Source organism: Balaenoptera physalus (assembly GCF_965194825.1).
Source record: "Balaenoptera physalus genome assembly, chromosome: 5".
Classification (NCBI taxonomy): Eukaryota; Metazoa; Chordata; class Mammalia; order Artiodactyla; family Balaenopteridae; genus Balaenoptera; species Balaenoptera physalus.
In genome coordinates, this window is record NC_138884.1 from 97,468,179 (window position 1) to 97,490,982 (window position 22,804).

At 40.0% G+C, this 22,804-nt stretch overlaps 1 protein-coding gene across 1 annotated transcript in view; it reads right to left on the reverse strand.

The window, feature by feature from the left end:
- STIM2 (stromal interaction molecule 2) overlaps positions 1–22,469 on the reverse strand; it is a 164,615-nt gene extending 142,146 nt beyond the window's left edge. The window contains exons 1-2 of the mRNA XM_082464554.1: positions 20,377–22,469; positions 16,487–19,137 (exon numbers count right to left, since the gene is read on the reverse strand). Coding sequence (XP_082320680.1) covers positions 16,487–16,892 — 406 coding nt within the window. The 5' untranslated portion in view covers positions 16,893–19,137; positions 20,377–22,469. The remainder of the gene's footprint in view (positions 1–16,486; positions 19,138–20,376) is intronic.
- Between the last annotated feature and the right edge of the window lie 335 nt (positions 22,470–22,804).

The following is a 22,804-nucleotide window of genomic DNA, read 5'->3' on the forward strand; positions in this document are numbered from 1 at the left end:
AATGAATGTCATGACTATCAGCCATGTACCTGAAAACAAATTTTTAAAGACTTCAAAATGTAAACCTAAATTTTCAGTACACCATAAAAGCTAGTTGATAATTTTATAAACAAGTTTAAACAATTTATCAGAGATTTTCATATGTGTTTTGACTAAATTCAGAGGGCCAACATATCTGCATGTTTCTATGACATTTTAAAATAGACCCCCAGAAAGTCAAAAGGTAAAAACAGTAAAAATTGTTAAACATGTTAAGACACAAAATGTGAACTTTGGTTTCTTTTTAAGATTCTACAAATGGTAACAAACATATGACTACAGAAAAAAACTTTTAATAAAAGCTAAAAAAAAGAAGATAACATAAACTCCAAGAGCTGCAAATAAAAGTATAAAAATTGACAAAGATACAGGCTCAGAAAAATGGATATCCTAATGCTTGCACACAGCCGCACTACCCAGAAAGAGGCTTCCAAGGAGACATCAAACATGAAGCTAACCACACACCTTTAACAAGGCAGAAGCATGAGCTGAGGGCAGAAGCACCCACTAGGAGGAGAGCAGATGGGGGCACGGCAGGCAGAGGCAGCTGCATCAAGCTATGGGTGGACTGTGGGAGGAGGAAGCAGTGGGGGGCAGGGGAGGCATGGAGGGATGGGGGGAGGGGCAGTGAGAAAAAAATAGGTCCCATAAAGAAATATTATATAGCATATGGCAAAAACAACACAGGACCAGGAGTTAATAGAGTCTGGATTCTAGTTCTAGGTCTACCATATTGTACTAAAGTTGATTTTAGAAAACATGTATTTGTATATGCTTTGTATAAAACTCAAAGAGATTTATCGTGACTTGTATAACTGATATTATAAATGAGTAAAGAGATTGATAAATAAAATCAATGTACCACTTAGCTTCAACTACAAAAGAGTCTGGGAACTAGTGAACACTGGGATCAGTGGCAACCATAAAATGAGGAAGTTGTCAATTTGTTCAAAGATCAGATACTGTATATAGCAAAACTACAACTGCATGACAAGTAACCAGAGCATTAAAAGTGAAATGAGAGCAGAGACTTCATTTGTTTAGTTTTCTATATCTCTCCAGCACCTAAAAAGTGTCTAGTAGTTTGAAGTAGGCATTCAAACATCTGTTGAATATACTCCCCAACTAAATAACACACTGTAATCTCACAGTCCCTGCCTAATACTTACTGATTCTACTGCTCTTAATTTCACATTAATCAGCACTTTTTAAATGTTTTTAAAGTCTGTAAGATTACAGGTTGAATAAAATTCCATCCTTTTTAATAATCACATCATTTTAAATTTCCCTAAACTCTTTGAAAATGATGTGAAATTATCAATTAAAGAAGAGTTCATGACTTAAGCCAACTGAATAATATATTAATTATAACTGCTCAGTCTATAAAAGTGAAAAACAAAGTTAATCCTGTAACATTTTTCCATTAGAAGTTAGCAGTCACAGATGAAGATGTGCTACAGTTCTTCCCAAAAATACCTAACACACAAAATTTTTCAATACCAAGAAAGACATATTAGATCAGAACAGATGTCAATGATTAAATCATGCAATATTCCAGACTAACTTATTTTAAAGTGCTGGACACACTGTATCAAAGTGATATTTGTAAATGATTAATCACTATATAAATGTAAGGTATCATCAACTATAACAGATTACAATCAAAGACAAAGCTTCAAGTCAAAAAGTATCTACAAGACTATGGTACAACTTTTAAGAGAAAGATACCTCAATTGAGTAAAAACTAAAGTAGAACCACTATAATACAACAAACATAAGTAGACAGATATTGCCTGTCAGAATTGCAGTAAGAAGGGTATAAAGAATCTGTTAAGAAAGTTCCAAGGTGGAAGAAGTCATGCCCTCAAATTAAAGATGACTCTGGAAAGATTTTATGACAACAGAAACACGCAAGAGCAGGAGCCATCTCAATTTTTGCCAACTATGACATCTCCAACTCTTACAACAGTGCGCTGAACACAGAATATTATCAATATTTACTGACTGAATAAACAAACATTTAGAATGGACCTTGAGAGATTGAGAGGACACTCTAGCATGAGGGAAACACGTAAGGAAAAGAATAAAGGAGGAAATAAGGTGTGTTCAAAGAACACGGAGTAGCCTAATTTTGCTGGAGTATATTTATAACACGCAGAAGATCAGCAGCAGTTTGTGTCCACTATGAACTTCGTAACACGTTTAAATTTAATTTGGTATAAGTGGAAAATAATAAAAGCTTTATTAATGAAACTAGAATATAAGAGAATGCAAGATGAGTTGTAAGATTATTGCCTCCTCTAACACAAATGATTTAGTTCAGAACAAATATGGTAGCGATAAAAATGAAGAGTGGGGAAAAGGTCAAATATAATGCCAAGACTGTAAGTTTGGTTGATCAGAAAACAGTGGCATAATTAAAAGAAATACAAAGTTAAAAAAAAGATGGGGTGGAGGGAGAATGACGTAAAGAAAATGACATTTGTTGAGCGTTTATTCCTTGCTAAGCATTTCAAATACACTATTTTATTTAGTCTTCACAACAACTCTGTGAGGTACTTATACTCCCATTTTACAAATGAAGCAAAGAAGTCAAGATGCTTCCCCAAAGCTCACAAAGTTAATTAGTTATGTGTCACTCCCTCTATTCTTCCTTCCTAAGGGAACCTCCATTTTGTCCAAATATGGGCCAGCAATGTGCTCAGGAAGGTGGGCCACTCCCCTAGGCCTGGGACAATGAAACTTGATTGTTCTAAACAAAGGAAATCCTATTTCCATTATCCAATAACCCAGGCCTGACCTATGAGACATGAGAAGAAATATGTTGAGGGCTCCGGGAAACTTTCTTACCTGCATTAGCATCATGGATGTCATTAGGAACCTTGAAACCACCAATCTAAGAATTACCCTTGGATTCCTCCCTTTCCTTCACTCTTGTTTCCCAATCCATCAGCAAGTCAAATTGATTCTATTCAATAATTCCAAAACATCTTGTTAACCCTTCCTTTTCTCCTATCATCCTAATCCAAGCCATTATTAACTCTCAACTGGACTCTTAACAATTACTCTCCTAGGCAATCTCCCTGTGGTCACTCTTGCTCCCAACAATTCATTCCCCAAACAGCAGCCAAAGAAATCTTTAAAATGTAAGTCATGGAGCAACTAGAACCCTTGTGTTCTGTTGGTGGGACTGTAAAATGGTACGACCACCATGGAAAACAGTACAGAGTTTTCTTAAAAAATTAAAATAAAAAAAAAAAGCTACCATATGCTCCAGCAACCCCACCACTGAGCATATATACACCAAAAAATTGAAAGCAGAGTCTCAAAGAGATATTTGCACACCCACGTTCATAGCAGCACTATTCACTATAGCCAAGAGGTAAAAGCAACGCAAGTGTCCTTCGACAGATGAATGGATATAAAAAAATGCGGTATAAACATACAATGGAATATTATTCAGCCTTAAGATAGAAGGAAATCCTGTCATATACAACAAGGGTGAACTTTAAGGACCTTATGCTAAGTGACATAAGCTAGTCACAGTAAGACAAATACTGAATAATTCCACTTATATGAGGTATCTAAAATAGTCAAATTCATAGAAACAGAAAGTAGATAGTAGTGAATATACTTAACACTACTGAACTGTACACTTAAAAATGGTTAAGATGGTAAATTTTACGTTATGTTTTTTTCATAACATACATACACAGCAGGCCAAAGGAGAAAAAAAAAAAAAAGTAAATCATATCACTTCACTCCTCTCCTTAAAATGCTTCAGTTGCTTCCTATCACCCACTGATAAACTCCAAACAAGGTCCATGAGGCTCTGTACCATCTGGTCCTTCCTGCCTGTACAGCCAGATCACATGCTACTCTCACTCTCCTCCTTCAAGATGCTCAGTCAAAATGATACTCTCTCACTTCCTCAAACAATTCAAATTCTTTCTTGCCTCAAGGTCTTTGTCCATTCTATCACCCCTGTGTGGAATGCTCATCCCTAATTCTTCACAGACTTGGCTCTTTATTATCCTTCAGATGTCACCTTAAATGTGACCTTCTCAGAAGCCTTCCCCAACCAGGCTACCTAAACTAATAGGTGTCCCCACACCATCCACATTCTTTTCTATCTTATGTCTCTTCTGTTCCTTGGTAGCATTTCTCGCAAATTAAAATACTATTTTTTTCCCCTATCTTCCCAAACAAAATGCAAGTTCCACAGGGACAAGGACCTCATCAATCCTGTTCATCATTATGTCCCGAATACTTATCATATGCCTGTTATATACTTAACATTCAAATATTTATTGAGTAATTTCACATTAAGAAAAAATCATTCTATAAGCCTGTTATTAAATATACATAAATATATATACAGATCTTTAAAAGACTAACTGATGTGACAACTATTATTTCTAGTTATTGAGGTAGACATGTTGACTTTATACTTTTCAATATGCTCTAACTTTCCTATAATAAATCTTTACACTCAGAAATTAAAGATTTTTAAGACTAATACTTCAACTTCTAAATGCTTCATATCTTTTAATTATATAAAATAATAAAGGTACAAAACAAGACAATGATACAACCGACTTTTTAAAAACACCACAGTACGCCTCAATCTCTGCCTATACTTAGTTCTGTATTTCTACAAAGTTTTAACTAATATCAGACCATTGATGGTTGTTTAGATCACAGAACTGACTGAAACTATGCCTACTTACTTTTCTAAATGCATATAAAACATTTTAATAATACTCAATATATCACAGCACATTTCTACAACTTTCCTACATCTATATCTATAGATTAAAAAAAAGTCAACAGTAATTGAACACTTACACTTGCCACACTCTAAGCACTTTACATAGATTAACTCATTTATACTTTAAACCCATTTTAGAGATAAGGAAATTTAGGTACTAATAGGTTAAATCACCTACCCTAAATTACAAAACCACTGTCAGACTGGGCCTCAAGCCCAGGAAATCATGCTCTAGTCAAGACGCTATGCTCTTAACCACACTAGTTGGAACAGACTTACAGCCCAAATAAAAATTCAAGATATAAAATGCTATGTTTCTTAAAAATTGCATTCCATCCTTAAGGAATATTCATGAAAACAAAGCACAAATAGGAATTACCCACTTGTTGAGAATACCAATTTTTTTTAAAAAGTCCTTTGTCTTAAGCCCCAGGAATCATACATTTTAAATGTGTATTTTTTAAGAGTTCAGAATATTTAATAGCAAAATTTTAAAAAATGAAAAACTGGTTATTTACCAAGATAAATGAAGAAAGAACTCATAAAGTTCCTTGGACAATAAAGATCTAGAACTTAACATTAATCAAAAAGTTTAATTCTGCTACTTCTCCAGCCTCATTTCCTAATTCACTTCTAATCACACCCTGGGCTTTGTCATAACACTCCTTGGCACTGGAGGATTTTTAAGGCATAAACTATTTGAAAGCAATCCTAAATCTCCATTATACGGAATAATTTATTATGGAGATGACAATTTCACAAGGCTTCTATAAGGATTAAATGAGATAAAACATACAAATGCCAGGCATAAATTTGAATCCCACACGCAAATATAAATGTTTGTACACTACAAGCAGGCTGACCACTGACTCTGCCATCCTGGGTATTTGGTAATTCACAATCACCATCCAGCATTCTCAAATGCCAATGTGTATGATCAATGTCATTCCCCACTCAGCTGACTTCTCTCACACCATTATAATTTTCCCTATCTGACAAACTCTCATATAGTCTCAGTGAATACCCCTACTGTGAGGAAGGGGGGACATCTTCATTAATAACCCACCTCCTCACATCAAAGTTAGGGACTCCCAACTTTGTATTTAATTTTACTAAATACAGCACATGCCCTAATGTCCATATACCCTCATCACAATGTATCATCACCCTTTAAGTGGTTATATCTCCTCCTGGAAAACAAAGCACAGTCAATAGCTTATTAATCCTGGAATTCCAAACATCTGATTTGGTGACTGGCATATAAAAGTCATTGAGGGTTTTTGTTTGTTTGCTTGTAGTTTTTGGTTTGTTTGTAAATGAAGAATAGAAGTAATACAAAGGGGTGAACAAAAAAGAATGTTTGTTTATATTATACCTTTTTCCAAAGAAAGGGAAAAGGAGACTTATTTTCAATACTGCAAATGTATAACAAGCACTTGTAATAAAAATTCTAAAAGATATTTTTAGTAAATGCAGGAACGCTCCTAGATAAGCTACCTAGTCATTTCCTTTTAAAAAACAAATACACAGAAATCTGTTGCATTTCTATAGACTAACAACAAACTGTCAGAAAGAGAAATTAAGGAAGCATTCCCATTTACAATTGCATCAAAAAGAATAAAATACCTAAGAATAAATCTACCTAAGGAGGTAAAAGACTTGTACTCGAAAAACTGTAAGACACTGATGAAAGAAACTGAAGACAACAAAAACAGATGGAAAGGTATACTGTGTTTATGGACTGAAAGAATTAATATTGTTAAAATGACCATACTACCCAAGGCAATCTACAGATTCATTGCAATCTCTATCAAAACCAAGAGCATTTTTCACAGAATTAGAACAAATAGTTTTAATATTTGTATGGAGGGACTTCCCTGGTGGTCCAGTGGTTGGGAATCCGCCTTCCAATGCAGGGGACACAGGTTCGATCCCTGGTCAGGGAACTATGATCCCACGTGCCATGAGGCAACTAAGCCCATGCACCGCAACTACTGAGCCCATGCGCTCTAGAGCCTGCACGCCACAACTAGAGAGCCCGTGCACCACAACTAGAGACAAGCCCGTGTGCCACAACAAAGAGCCCATGCGCCACAACGAAAGATCCCATGTGCCGCAACTAAGACCCAACACAGCCAAATAAATTTTTAAAATATATATTTTTTTAAAATGTGTATGGGAACACACAGAGCCAAAACAATCTTGAGAAAGAACAGAGCTGGAGGAATCATGCTCCCTGACTTCAGACTCTACTACAAAGCTACAGTAATTAAAACAGTATGGTACTGGCATAAGAACAGACACATAGATCAACAGAACAGAACAGAGAGCCTGGAAATAAATCCACGCACTTATGGTCAATTAATCTATGACAAAGGAGGCAAGAACATGCAATGGAGAAAAGACAGTCTCTCCAATAAGTGGTGCTGGGAAAACTAGACAGCTACATGTAAAAGAATGAAATTAGAACATTCTCTAACACCATATACAAAAATAAGTTCAAAATGGATTAAAGACCTAAGTGTAAGACCAGAAACCACAAAAATTCTAGAAGAAAACATAGGTAGAAAACTCTTTGACATAAATCGTAGCAATAATTTTGGGCTCTGTCTCCTAAACCAAAGGAAATAAAACCAAAAATAATCAAATGGGACCAAATCAAACTTAAAAGCTTTGCCCAGCAAAGGAAAGCACTGACAAAACAAAAAGATAACCTACTGAATGGGAGAAAATATTTGCAAATGATGTGACGAATAAGCAGTTAATACCCAACATATATCAACAGCTCATACAATTCAACATCAAAAAAGCAAACAACCCAATTAAAAAATGAGCAGAAGACCTGAACAGGCATTTTTCCAGAGAAGACATGCAGATGGCCAACAGGCATATGAAAAGATGCTCAACATCATGAATCATCAGAGAAATGCAAATTAAAACTATAATGAGATATCACCTCATTATAAATGAGGTATCTATTAAGAATGGCTATCACCAAAAAGAACACAAATAACAAATGTTGGTGAGGAAGTAGAGAAAAGGGAACCCTCACACACTGTTGGTAGGCATGCAAACTGATGTAGCCACTGTGGAAAACAGTATGGAGATTTCTCAAAAAACCAAAAATAGAAGTACCGTATGACCCAAAAATTCCACTCCTGGTTATATATCCAAAAAAAAGGAGAACACTAATTTGAAAAGGTACATGCGCCCCAATGTTCACAGCAGCATTATTTACAATTGCCAAGATATGGAAGCAACCTAAGTGTCCATCAACAGATGAATGGATAAAGAAGATGTGGTGTGTATGTATGCGTGTGTACACACACACAAACACACACGTAATGGAATACCACTCAGCCATAAAAAAGAATGAAATTTTGCCATTTGTAACAACATGAATGGACTTGGAGGGTATTATGCTAAGTGAAGTAAGTCAGAGAAAGACAAATACTGTATGATATCACTTATATGTGGAATTTTAAAAAACAAAATTAGTGAATATAACAAAACAAGAAAGACTCACAGATATAGAGCACTAGTGGTTACCAGTGGGGAGACAGAAGGGGGAAGGGGCAAGATAGGGGTGGGGAATTAAGAGGTACAAACTATTATGTATAAAATAAGCTACAAGGATACACAGGGAATACAGCCAACATTTTATAATAACTATAAATGGAGTATAACCTTTGAAAATTGTGAATCACTGTTTCACACCTGAAACACATATAATATTGTATATCATCTATACCTCAATTTTTTTAAATTATATTTATACATTTTTTAAAATTATGTGATCCACTCTCTAGCAATTTTCAAATTTATATTGTTCTTGCAACAATAAAAATGGTCAATTTTTATATTCCCAGTTCTTTGCATCATTCTGACACAAAACAGTCACTAAAAAATGTTCAAAACTATATGCGTACACACACATTCACTGAAGCCTGACTTTCTCACTTTTAGCCTCTGGGTTTTTTAGGATCCATTTCGACCGACCTAGAACCAAATACTGGATGCACACTGCAAGGTATATTTAAAAAAGCAAATTCAAGAAACAGCAAAGGATACCTGTACCACAGCTGGACAAAGATCTGGAGTAGCTTTTTTTTAATTTGGTGCACAGAAATACAGAAAAAAGAAATATCAAAGATTAACACAGTCTGAATGTTTGTGACAAAGTAGAAAGAACAGATGAAGATGACAGAGCAGGAAAAGAGGAAAAATTACATACTTGTCATTAATGGAAAAACTAAAAGATTTATTGCTGGAGACTAGGAGTAAAGAAGAAGGGGAACTAAGATTATCTATTACTCAACATCATATATTTTTGAAAGGAAAGAAAAACAACAGTGCAAAGAAAACATGAGTGCAATAACATGGACCCGTACACTGTGCTGAATAGCAGGAAAAAATTTCAAGTAAGGATTTTAAAACCTTTTTCACTTACTGAGAATCACTTAAGAAACAATTACGAATCACTTTCATTACTCTGGGGGTTTGTGATGAGGTTTCTTACTATTTTTTAATTACCTAAATAAGATACTTCAAATATTTTCAAAATTTAAAAACCAGTTTTTACTTAATTCAATAAAATCTTCTTTGACATTTTCAGTTCCATATAATGTCAAGTTTAGGAAAATCAAAGAGAGAGGTAGAGAAAATGAAAATGACTAGGGGAAAAAGAGTAAGTTACAGAGGCCAAGATCCAGGCACACAAAAAGATAAATTCATTTGCAAGAACACCGGGACAGATACAGACACCTGAGTTCTGAAATGAACTAGTCCAAGTAAACTGTGTTTGTCATACTCTGGTTCCCTGGTCCTGGGGTGGGGGGGTTACCACTATCTTAAGAAAACACTGAGAAGTCACTATTAAACATTCTAAAACTAATCTTAGCCTAAAGTTGTCTCACTTTAGACAAGATGGCTGATAAAGCCTAACAGAAAGGAAATTACTCTCAGGACTGCAGCCATGATGGTTGTGCAGTATCACCTCAAGGGCCAAATGAAATAAAGCCAAAAGTCAAATCAATCATTGGCTTGGGGTTCCCCAACCCCAATTTAGAACTTTCCTAGTAATGAAGTTCTCTGAGGAGGAAATGTTCAGGTAGACTAGAGGAACACAGACTGAGGACACAGGCTTAGGGGAGAACCAACCTTAAATCTGCAACAATGAAACCAGTCAAGGACAATAGTTACTGAAGGTAGGATTAGAAAGTGTCAAGACGGATTGAATATCCGGATTGAATACCTACTAATATAAAGATCTAGAAGGATAAGGAAAGGAACAAATCATTTAGATTTGGCATTTGAAATCATCTACAGATCAAGTGTGAAATTCACACAATGAAATTCAAAAGTTAATTTTGAAACAAATAATATATCAGTACTCTGAGACACTGTTATTCAAATGGCGGCTGGGGGGAGTTCAACCCTGATGCATGGTAATGTTAGTTCAATCTGGAAACAGTTATCTTTGTTAAGGAATAAACATGAATTTTTAAATATGGAATACTAAAAAGTTTCATATAAACCGTTTGTAAATCATCACATAAGTCCAATCATATAAAAAAATAGTAATTAAATAGGCACATTTGAAATAAAGACGCTCTACAACAAAGTGTTCCTTCTTGCCTGTTTTCAAGGACTTGTACCAATTTAAGTCATTTTACAAACTCTAGGAGTTTAAAGGTTAAAGGCAATTTTTATTTCTTAGACTTTATATAGATTCCTTTCTAATCTAACCATAAAGGAAATTTTATAAAATTTCCTCTAAACATTTTCATAGCCACTGTATCTTTTAAATTTTCAAGACCTCCACTTCTATATAGCTTACTAATTGGCCTCTTTATCTCTCATCTCCTCACTTCCATCCACCTAGACTTAGCTTTTCAAACACTGAGGTCATGTCACTCCCATGTTTAAAAACCACAGGGCTTCTCAACCCCTGACAGGATAATAGATTTAGAACTCTAAGTTCAGGAACAAAACATTCTGAAAGGTCAAAACACCTTTTTAAGCCTTTCATTTGACCTTAAAATTTAAAGTAAACTTACATTTTCCATAACTTGTGCATGTTTAGTATTGTTAAATGTTTTAAATTACTATCTATTAAATATTTAATGTTTGCTTTCAAAATAATCTAGTAGGGCTTTCCTGGTGGCGCAGTGGTTGAGAATCTGCCTGCCAATGCAGGGGACACGGGTTCGAGCCCTGGTCTGGGAAGATCCCACATGCCGCGGAGCAACTAAGCCCGTGAGCCACAACTACTGAGCCTGCGCGTCTGGAGCGTGTGCTCCACAACAAGAGAGGCCACGATAGTGAAAGGCCCGCGCACCGCAATGAAGAGTGGCCCCGGCTCGCCGCAACTAGAGAAAGCCCTCGCACAGAAACGAAGACCCAACACAGCAATCAATCAATCAATCAATCAATAAAATTTTAAAAAAATAATAATCTAGTAAAATGAATATGCCAAGAAAATGTATCATAACTTTCCTGTGGCTTTCCATACTCCCCAGCACATGGCTGAGTACCCCAGTTTTAGATGTGCTGACATTTTGATACACAGGGAATAAACTAGGGAATATTAAAGCTCTTGAAAATTTGGCCAAACCTTTCTCCTTGCATTTCTGGCCACTCTACATACAACCTATGCTTAACTCTAAAGAAAACTATTAACTTATTCCTTATTCTTGCATACGCTTCCTCCCTGAAAGCCTTTTCACTCGTCTCCACAACAAGTCCTATCTGTACATCAAGGTCCAGCTCAAACCCAACCCTCCTCCAAGTAATAGTCTCTAGTAGCCTTTCTTTCTCCAACATTTTTAGGTCTGTTATTGTTAATCACAGTCTATCTCATTATTATGTCTAGTTGTGTGTATAAGGAAGCATACAACATACCAGTTAAGAATCAAAGCTTTGGAATCAGAGAAACACAGGTCAACATCCGACTCTGCTACTTACTAAATGTAACCTTGGACAAGTTACTTAAGATCATCCTGCATCAGTTTCCTCATCTCTTACATGAAGAAAGCAACTATCTAACAGAATTAATCTCACAATCAAAAACAGTGATGTATATAAAGCACTTAGCACAATACTGACTGCCAGTAATAGTTTAATAAATATACCTATTATTCCCAATAGGCAGACCCATGTCTTAGTCTCTTTTGTATTTTTTCCCATTCGTACTACATGGTATTCGGCATATGCTTAATAATTGCTTGGTTGATGAAATCTGATCAATTCAGAAGTAATCTCCTAGGTAAGTCTTAATAAGGTAAGGTCCAAATTCTGGCGAATATCAAAAATGGCTTGCTAATCATATTATTAGCTGTTAATTTTAACATTAGCTTAATGAGTTCATACTTTAGCTACCCTATACACAAATATAGATCTCCATGCATCATTCCAAAAATGTTCCACACTGCATTATTATCAATGAATAGGGCAATATCCAAAATACTTGATACAGTTACTCAAAAGTCTAAATTAATCTAAGAACATTAGCATGTATCCAATCACAAAGCAAGCCTTTAGCAAATTAAAGAATTCCTGTGTGGATCCTATTGTTAAAATTAAACTAAAATCCTGAACCCACTTTTCCAGCTGGCCCTCTGAGTTTTTCCTGTGTCAGGGGATTCCCAACAGAGACCACTCAGTTCTGCCATAGCATTCTCAAAAAGAGTACCAAGGGATGCAATGTTTCCAGACCAATAAGATTACTACCAATTCTTAAATGGTCAGAATAGACTAGATCAGAAGGGATACGAGTATATTCTTTAATTCTGTAGTCAGCAACAGGAAAAAGAAAAAACAACCTAGAGCAATGGCCAAAGACTAGTAAAGAAAGAGACTGGTATGCGAATTCCCTGTCGGTCCAGTGGTTAAGACTTTGCTTACCAATACAGGGGGTGCAGGTTCGATCCCTGGTCAGGGAGCTAAAATCCCACATGCCTCGTGGTCAAAAAACCAAAACATAAAACAGAAGCAATGTTGTAACAAATTCAATAAAGACTTTCAAAATGGTCCACATCAAAAAAAAAAAAAATTTTTTTTTTTTTAAAAAGAAATAGACTGGCAAATGAAAACTATGGGAAAGGAAAAAAAAGGATACAGCAGTAGACCTAGCCATCAAAAGGCAGCTTCAGGAAATCCTAAGCTAAATTCAAAAAGAATAACTTCACAAAAGGAGGAAAAACATTTTCTAACACTATGTGAAGTACACTATGAATTTAACTATTGTCACAATGAAAACATTAACACGTGCAAATTCACAAAATATTACTCAAAGTAACATATGTATATATATAACATATATATGACAAATACATATATTCTGTCAGAATAAATAATTGTGTTCTATAAACATGCGATATATTTATGCATGTGTGTATGTCTATTGTATATATGTGTGCCCTTTCATAAGCTATTTCTCAGGGACCATATCTGGATGAGATCAATCACTGCCTACTGGGATCAATTCATTGACTCTGAATCTGTTAGGCAAAAAAGAAAAAAAAAAGTGATGTTTTGAATTATTCAAACACTGCTTTAGATTATCATCAACAAGCACTCAATCACCAATCCCTAACTTGCTTTAAATTTCAATCACTTTGAAAGTAAGAACCCTAAATATATATGTATTGTTATTTATTCTTATGACAATGGGCCTGTTTATTTTGATGTGACATAGTCTCTCTCTTTAAAAGAACACCCACTTGCTCAAAACTAAGCATGCAATAGATGATTTAAAGGCAATTTATTCTTAAAATACACTAAACCTCTAAAGTAAAACTCTTGAGAGGCAAACTTCAGTGGAAACGGCTGTTTTCTAGATTTTATTAGTAAGAGGCAAACTCTTATGAAGTTCCTAAAGGTAAGTATTTAAAATACTAATCCGAAGAGAAAAAGAGAAGATAAAGTGACTTTGGTTGTCATTTTCAGAGCTATTAAGAATTCACAGTTAAATGACATCTTTAATACAGAGCCAGAGAGAGCAATTCTCTCAAAATTCTTACAAGAATATTCCATTTTCAACATTCACATGAAGCTTAGTTTCATTACTGAAACTCTCTATTCCATTTCTACCCATTAACACTGCCTAGATTATAACGCCGTATTTTTTAAGTTCAGTCTATGGTTCTACTTCCTGAAGTGTACAACAGCAATTTATGTTCTGGGTTTAGCACAACATTTACAAATGGTAACCATAAAAGAAAGCACTATTCATACAATCAGAATAGGAAGGAGTCCCATACTGACCATATAATTCAAAGAAATTTTCAGTATGCTCTAACTTTGTTGACTGTATTTACATAAACTTATTAAAATAACCCAATTTAACTTGTACACTGTGTAATTTGATTATCTTAAATTTCAAGTGATTTACATGATTCAAAAAATCAATATTCAGGCTTCCCTGGTGGCGCAGTGGTTAAGAATCCGCCTGCCAATGCAAGGGACACGGGTTCGAGCCCTGGTCCGGGAAGATCCCACATGCCGCGGAGCAACTAAGCCCGTGCGCCACAACTACTGAGCCTGCGCTCTAGAGCCCGCGAGCCACAACTACTGAGCCTGCGTGCCACAACTACTTAAGCTCGCACGCCTAGAGCCGTGCTCCGCACCAAGAGAAGCCACCGCAATGAGAAGCCCACTCACCGCAACTAGAGAAAAGCCCGTGAGCACAACGAAGACCCAGTGCAGACAAAAATAAAACTAAATAAATTTATTTTAAAAAGTCAATATTCTAACAAAGGGAAAGACTATTAAGAATATTAAAAATAAATTCCAGGGTCAATATTATTTTAGTAAACTTATTTTAAAGCACTACAGCACAAACTAATTTTGTGTGATATATCAGACTTTTCATCCAATAAGAATCACCTTTCCTTTTTCACAATACCATAAATAACTCAGAGGAATTTAAGTCTTCAAAAGGAAGGATTATAAACAGCTTATTAAAATAAAATTCGATCTTAAGTAATTTTCTTGACCTAATCTACATGATATACAACATACTGTTAGTGGTTAATACTACATTTTCCGAATCATGTGCCCCTTTAGCAACTACATAGTGATAAAACACTAGCCAATTATTTATTAACCAAACTTTTCTGCTCAAGAAACCAAGAGCCACACTCCTATAGCTTCTAGAAACCCAAGTAATTCTGCTCCTTCCCTTCGTGCATGAGGCATTAAACCTTCACATTATAGTTTTATCTTGCTACTTTCCCAATAATCACTATAAGACTATGCAAGCATAAAACTATCCAATCTATCCTCTCACTCAAACTCTATTACACTCCTAATACTGATCATTCTGTAATCGTTTTATCAAAATTACCCAGTGATAAGTCTGATGTTTCAATTTCCACTTAAAGGGCTTGATATACTTCAGGGTAAAGCAAGTTAAATATTCCTATCATTATGTTCCATATACTACAACTTCCAAAGAGCTTGGAAAGTTTACCAACACCCTCCTCTCTAAAATAGTAAACATCCTGTCATAGAACCCAGAGAATAGCTGCTTTGCTCTAAAGAATAGAGCTCCTGAGCTCCACTCACAGCAGCTGTTAGTAACTTTCAAACGCCTGTTGGACTATCACTTTGGTTAAATTAATGATGGGTCATCTTTTTCCACTTTACTTTTTCCTTTTTAGTCCTGCAATTATGTAGAAAATCTACAAAGTACTTTAAAAAATAAAGTACCAAAAAAAAAGCTTACTTTAAACTCCACTACTTTTCCAAAAGAAATCATTTCAAGATCCTTACATCACTACTTAAACCACAACCTATCAGTAGTACATGACAATGGAAAGCTTTAAAAGGATTCAATTTTCTACCTCACCTTACCACATATGTTCGCCAGTTTTCAATAATTTCAAGAACTTTCCATATTTTTAAAAAGTGCTGTTGCAGTCTATCAGAAGTGTGCTGCTCAAATACGAGCACCGAATTTCCTGCACTTGGTAAATTTTCGGTATATTCCTGGTAACCTGCTCAGCTTTCTGCACCCTTTGCACCCAGTGATGCTCCCACCAGCAAATACTATCTATCCATCCTTTAAAACGGTCTTCTCCCCACTCCTCAAAAAGTCCACATTAGACTTAGAGGTTTCCGCATACTAATAAGGAACCACTAAATACCACTAGGTATTATGACTCTCAAAGAATCCTCTCCAGCAGCCTCCCCCGGGACATTGTGCTCAGCGGGTCTCTCAACCTGTGAGACTCGCTGCCAGCTGCCTTTGCAAAAGCAGCACCAAAGGCGGTCTCAATACCGCATTGCTGCTGCTGACTTCTCCTAGCAGTTTCAAAAAAAAAAAAAAAATCAGTCCAGTACCCTGCAGACCCTGCTGGCTCTTCTGCAGCACGGAAGAGAAACCACCGCATTGCTCAGTGTGGAACACCGGAGAGCAGACTTAAGGGCGGGGAAGCGACTGCCGTCGAGAGGCTTTGACGAGGGCGGGGTATCAAGAGGGAGAGGGAAGGCGTCCGGAGTGCAGCGCCCAAGCAGCTGCCAGGGCGCTGGCGTCTGGGCACCCGGCTGGGCATCGCGCACTGACGACAGCCGTCGAACAGCAGGCGCCGGGCAGGGGGCGCGGGCCCCTCCCGGGGATGGGGGTCCCGCAGCGCCCGGCCGAGCCCCGCCCGCCGCCCTCCCGGCCCTCACCTGTCATGAGTGCCGGGCTGTCGCCCCCCGCCGCGGCGGGAGAGGAGGCGGCCGCCGCGGCAGAGCCCGCCGCCCGCCGTCCGCGGAGGTGCCTGGGCACCAGCTCGCATCCGTCCGCCGCGCCTGCCACCAGCAGCCCGAGGACCAGCAGCGCAGCCCAGCGCCGCCGCCGCAGCCAGCCCGAGGCCGGGCCGGGCGTCGTGGCGGGATGAGGACGCGGAGGAGGAGCGGGGGGAAAGCGCGGCGGCGCCCCGGCCGCCAGCCACTCGCCCGCTTCGCGAGGCGCGGCCGCCTCCTGCGACTCCTCGGGCCACCCCCGCCGCCTCAGACGCGAGCTCCTGTCGGGCTCCAGCCTGGTCCCGTCGGCACCGGCGGCCTCTGGAGCTCGGGTCCCGGCTGCGTTCATTGGTTTCGGTTATTTAAAAAAAAAAAAAAAAAAAGGTGAGGAGCAAAAAGGTACGTCGTCTTCAGGCCGCGCGCGACACTCGCGCTGCTGCGGCAGCAAGACTGGGATCCGCTGCTCTGGCGCCTCCAAACACCAGTCCCAGCGCCCGCGCCGCCGCCGCCGCGGCGCATCCCCCCGCCCCCGCCGGCCCGCGCCCGTCGTAGTACCACGCTCGGCCCGGACGCCTCCTCCCCTCACACATTCGCTCGCATACCAATCCCCCGCCTCCTTCAGCCCCTCCACTGCGCAGGCGCGACGGGGCTGCATTGGGCCTGCGCGGCACCCGAGCCCCGCCCCCGGGGGCGTTCCGGGTAGGACGAGAGCCGTGGGGTGGTTTCCAAGGCTTTCGCTGAGCGGCGAAGATAGGGGGTGGGGAGGAAGGCGGACTTGCCCCCTTCCCCCATTCACGTCCCCCTCCCCCATTCACGCCCCCACCGCGACTGAGGCGGCGGGGGAGGGGGAGCGGGAACCGGAACCAAGGGGACGGGGAGAAGAGTACGGACATCCGAAATCGTTTGGGCGACTTTTAACCGTGCAGATGGCAGCAAAAATAATTGCATAGGTCAGAAAACCTTGTAATCGGAAACAGCGGCGTCTCCAGAATTTCGGTATAGGTGGGGCTTACAAGAGGCTAGCAGTATGGAAGTGGAGGTCATAGCGTTTTACTTACTTATCTAAGACTTAAAGCTCTTGCTAAGTGCCAGTGTGCCAGGCAATGTCCTAATCGCTTTACAAATTTACACATTGTAACTCTAAAAGTTAGGTGGTGGTATCGTTTTCATCCCCATTTTACAAAAGAGGAAACTAAGGCTGAGAAACGTTGTTACTTGCCCCCAGTTTCCGCAGCTAAAAAATGGGAGACGGTGCCAGATTTAGCGCCACTGAATGTAAATATTCAAAAGGATTTGGTCTAGCCTCTATTCTCCTATGTTCAAACATTACCTGAACTCATCACCTCCCTAACCGCACCCCACCCCAAGGAGTCTTTGCTGTCAGCTGAATAGGTTGACAGAAAAACGGTGTTTCAGATTTCATTTGGCTTCACGTACCTCAAAAGAAGCACGCCACACACACAAACACACACACACACACACACACACACACACATTCTCTCTCCAGAGGCACAAAATTGTTTTGCAGATACGGTTCTTAAGCACAAAGGTCCTGTTTGTTATTGAGTCTCTGTTGTTGGGTTAGGGTTTTGATTTGGTTTTTTATTGGTTTGTTTTCTCAAGTCAAGAAGATACTCAAATTACACAATCTCCCAAATAATTTCTTAGGCAGTCTGACCAACATAACCATGAATATCACTGACTATGGAAGGACAGATGCACATTTCAGAAAAGAACTAAGAATTTCTTTGAGGCTAATCAATCTATCAACAATGATTTCTTGACAGACTTCTTGGGGACACGGTGTTTAGGTGGCAATTCTTTATAAGGCATCAGGGAGATTATATTTCCCCTGCTGAAAGGCAGAGCAATCAAGTCACATATTTGCTGAATGTCCTCCAAAAGGAGATAATTGTGCTAGAGGGCCAGAAAAATATAAAGAAACAGCAGGCTTGTTTTCTGCTCTCCAGAAGGCAACATTTCATCAACATTAACTGAGTGCCTAGCATGTGCCAGGCAGAGTACTTAGTAGTGGGGATTCAAGGGGGTATAAGAGGGACACTTGCAAAAGTCAAGTCAGTTCAGAGATATAAGACAGAGAACACCGTCCCTGCCTGGGGCATCTTACAATCTTGCTTAGCAGATAAAATTTACACCCATTAAACAATTAGAGGCTAATACAAGGTAATAGTTAATCAGTTGTTAAATTGGGCAGAGCAAGCTGTTACTGCTGTTTCAATAGCAGTATGAAACCACGAACAAATTAACAAATCACCGGGTCCAAGCTTCTTTAAACAAAGATGATATGGGCTTCTTTTCTTTCTTTTAAAGATAGACGTTGGCACTGAGATGGTACTGGATTGCGGCTTATGATTGTTTATTCTTCTCACTACTGGAGCCACAAAGGAGTTACAGAAGTAGAAGAACCTGCAAGCACTAAAGAGACTCTCAGGCAGGCCAGGGTTCGGCAAGACATCCTCCTTCTCGTATCATCTTTGTCACGGGTACCAAAGTTTCCGGCTGTTAAACGAGTGGCCAGAATGCATCTTCTTGCTGAACAGAGGAACAGTTATCACTGTGCATCGAGCAGAAATCTAGGTGCAGAAAAGAGAAAGTCCATTGCTTTGGAAGACAAGCCTATCTCTAGAATTACAGATGCTACAATTTGCAAGCCAAACGTAAAGACAAAGTTCCAGTTGAAGCCATCGCTTCCTTTTCTTCTCAGGTTTCCTGTTCCACCTCCAAGCCGTTGCTTTCACTTTTCTTACCTCCAGCCAAATCCTATTCAAAATCCACTTTGACCCCTTTTCCCTGACACCTACCTACTCCTATAGCCTGATTTATACCTTTTAACGTCCAAACCTCACGATTTACCATTTATTTACAGAATGTCTTTATTGTCTAATTTTCACCCATTCAGGACTTCAAGCGTCTGATAGGCAGCAGTGAGCTTTGGAATCAGGCAAACCTGGTGGAAAGAGCAACTCCACGATATTTCAGCTGCGCGACCTGTAGACAAGATAATCTGTCCTAGGTTTCCAAAGGGGAAACTGGGGACCACGTAATAAACCCGCCTCACAGGGTTGTTGGTGGCGGCGGGAGACTGAAATAACAGGTCAGCCATTGCGCGGTGTCCGGCACACAGATACGTAGTCATCCCAGGGGAGAACTGGCCCCAGGCTCTGGGCGTGTATTCTAAGCGTGTTCCTGGCTTAGGAAAATTGCATCGCACTTTGCACGGTGGATTGATTTCATCTTCCGACAAATCCCTAACTCTGTGGGGCGCCCAGCACAGACGCACACTAGGATCCGTCCACCCGGGCCCTCTTCATCCCAGAAGCAAATCCGCCCTTCTTAAGAGTCTGGCCCCTTCCGCATCACCTTTTTCTCCCCGTTCTCCCCGGCAGCCAGGACAACCCACGACACCACCCCCGCTCCAACCCGGAGAACCGGATCTGGTCCCTCGAGTGAGGCCAGCAGCGCGCCTGCGCCGCCCGGCAGCCTCGCGCATGCCCGCTGTTTCCTGCCGCTTCCCCCCAGGTGCGCGAGCTCTCAGGCTCCCGCGGTTCCGGGACGCCGCGCGCGGCTGCCCTCGGGGCTTCCGGCTCCCCCTCCGTGGGCGGTGCGTCCTTGCACCCGGCAGCCAGGCGATGACGTTGTGACGCGGGCGGGCTGTGGGTGGGCGTGGAGCGAGAGCAGGGATGGGGGTGGAGAAGTGGGGAGCTCCAGCCTGTGGTTAACCGAGAGGAGCTTTGTCTTTCGACTGGCACCGCCCACGGAATTTCTCCGGTCCGCTTGTGACCTGTAGGGCGGTTGCAAGTAGGATTTCTCACCTTTGACTTCGTGTCCCTGGAATGTCGGGGGCTGACTGAACATCATCCGAGAGCCCGCTTCATTTGCTCATCCTGGTTAAGCCCCTCGGAGAAATGCAAAGAGCTCCCTTTGGTGGAAGCACCGTTGCGTACCAACCCTTTTATGTTTTCCCACTGACTCCCCACACTAGCTTGCGAAGGAATCGAAGCCCCGAGAACTTTGGAAACACGTCGAAAGTGATACTGCTTATATGATGGTTCCAGTATCTGATCAGTGAAGCCTCCGCGTATAAATATGGCGCTCAAATTGTTGAATAAATTAAAGCACTAAAAAATAGTGACACATTGGAAGTAACTCATTGGCAAGATTCTTTCTCCCTAAAGCCAATAAGGCATGGAATATTACTCACCTAATCCAGGGAAGGTGGTAAACCTCATACCATCTTTCTGCTTGAGTGGAGAAAGGAAGTCTCCTAAAAGGTGTCGTGCATCCAGTGTAGGAAATAAAAAAATATTAATTTTTAATGTACTAACATACCTTTTTTAAAAGACACCCATCAGAGCAAAAGCAAGTCAACTTTGCCCACCAAAGCTATGGGAGTCAGCAGGCTCTGGGGTCATTTCTATTACTAAAGATGTTGGCCCTGGTACTGCTTAATCTGAGGTGTTACATGAATACTAATGATCATGTAGTATCTGAAAAGTGCAAAAGCAGTAGGAGTTGACAGTTCCTGAAAAAAGAGTGGAATTGTGATGGAGATAAAAGAAGAGGTATTCATAATTGAAAATGATGAGAGAATAAGAATTGCTTCATTTGCACACAGATGACCTCCTTGGATAGTACTGACAATTCTGAAGATAAAAAGGCAAATTATACAACAGGTAAAACATGATACGCCTATGCTCTTGACAGCAAGAGACTGGAAAAGTGATTGATGGAATGGAAAAACCTTGGAGTATGATGGAAGAGATAAGCTTCTAAGTCAGATGCCTACTAACCTAATCTGAAGTCAGTTAAGACCAAGTATTTGTTCTGGAACTAAAGCTTAGGATGGTAAATTTTTTGTTTTCCTGCAAAGTGTGGTTCCATGGGCTCAAAGCACTAATCAAATGTTCATAACACCTGTGAGTTACAGGGCACAAAGCTGTTCAAGTGTTCCTTTCAATACTTGAAGAGATTATCTAGGAGGAAATTACCTACCCTCAATTTCAAAGTACAGTAAGTCCCCTACATATGAGCCTTCAAGTTGCGAACTTTCAGTGATGCAAACGCACGTTCCATCAACGTCAGGCATGAGTGAAATTGCAGCTTGCCCTCCGTCTCCTATTGCTGATGATCTTTCAGCTCTACCATCTCCCACCTCCTCTCCCTCCGCCAGTCAGTAACTCTTCTTTCCTGTTCACTCGATGCCAGCCCCTGTATGCCATCGGTTGTACTGTACTACTGTACTTTTCAAGGTACTGTAGGATTTTAAATGTTTTCTTTATTTTTTGTGTTTGTTTTTTATGTATTATTTGTGTGAAAAGTATTATAAACCTATTACAGTACAGTACTATATAGTTGATTGTGTTAATTGGGTACCTAGGCTAACTTTGTTGAACTTACAAACAAATTGGGCTTATGAATGCGCTCTCAGAATGGAACTCGTTCATATGAAGGGGACTTACTATATACAAAACATGTCTATTTTAGGAAAAGGTGCCATACAACATATATGAGCAAGGACATTTCAAAGTTTCAAAGGGTTTTAAACTTTTAAAGTTTCAAAGGGTTGCGCATCTCCCTTTCCTTTTGTGGAAAATTCATCTGGAGACTGCAAATTTAAACTCCTTCTCATTAAGTCTGAATGAATAAAAACATGGCCATAAGTACAGCCATTTGGAATCTAAACGCTTTGTAAGGAGAGACGCTCCTGTATCTTGGTTCCAGGAAAGCCAGGTCCTTGCTGGAAGCTTATTTGAGCTATGATGTCTATAAGAATGTGGATTCTGGGGCTTCCCTGGTGGCGCAGTGGTTGAGAATCTGCCTGCCAATGCAGGGGACACGGGTTTGAGCCCTGGTCTGGGAAGATGCCACATGCCGCGGAGCAACTAAGCATGTGCACCACACTACTGAGCCTGCGCTCTAGAGCCCACAAGCCACAACTACTGAGCCTGCGTGCCACAACTACTGAAGCCCACCCGCCTAGAGCCCATGCTCCGCAACAAGAGAAGCCACTGCAATAAAGAGTAGCCTGGGCTTGCCGCAACTAGGAAAGCCCACACACAGCAACGAAGACCCAATGCAGCCATTAATTAATTAATTAATTAATTAATTAATTAATTATTTTAAAAGGGCTTCCCTGGTAGCACAGTGGTTAAGAATCCGCCTGCCAGTGCAGGGGACAGGGTTTCGAGCCCTGGTCCGGGAAGATCCCACATGCCACGGAGCAACTAATCCCATGCGCCC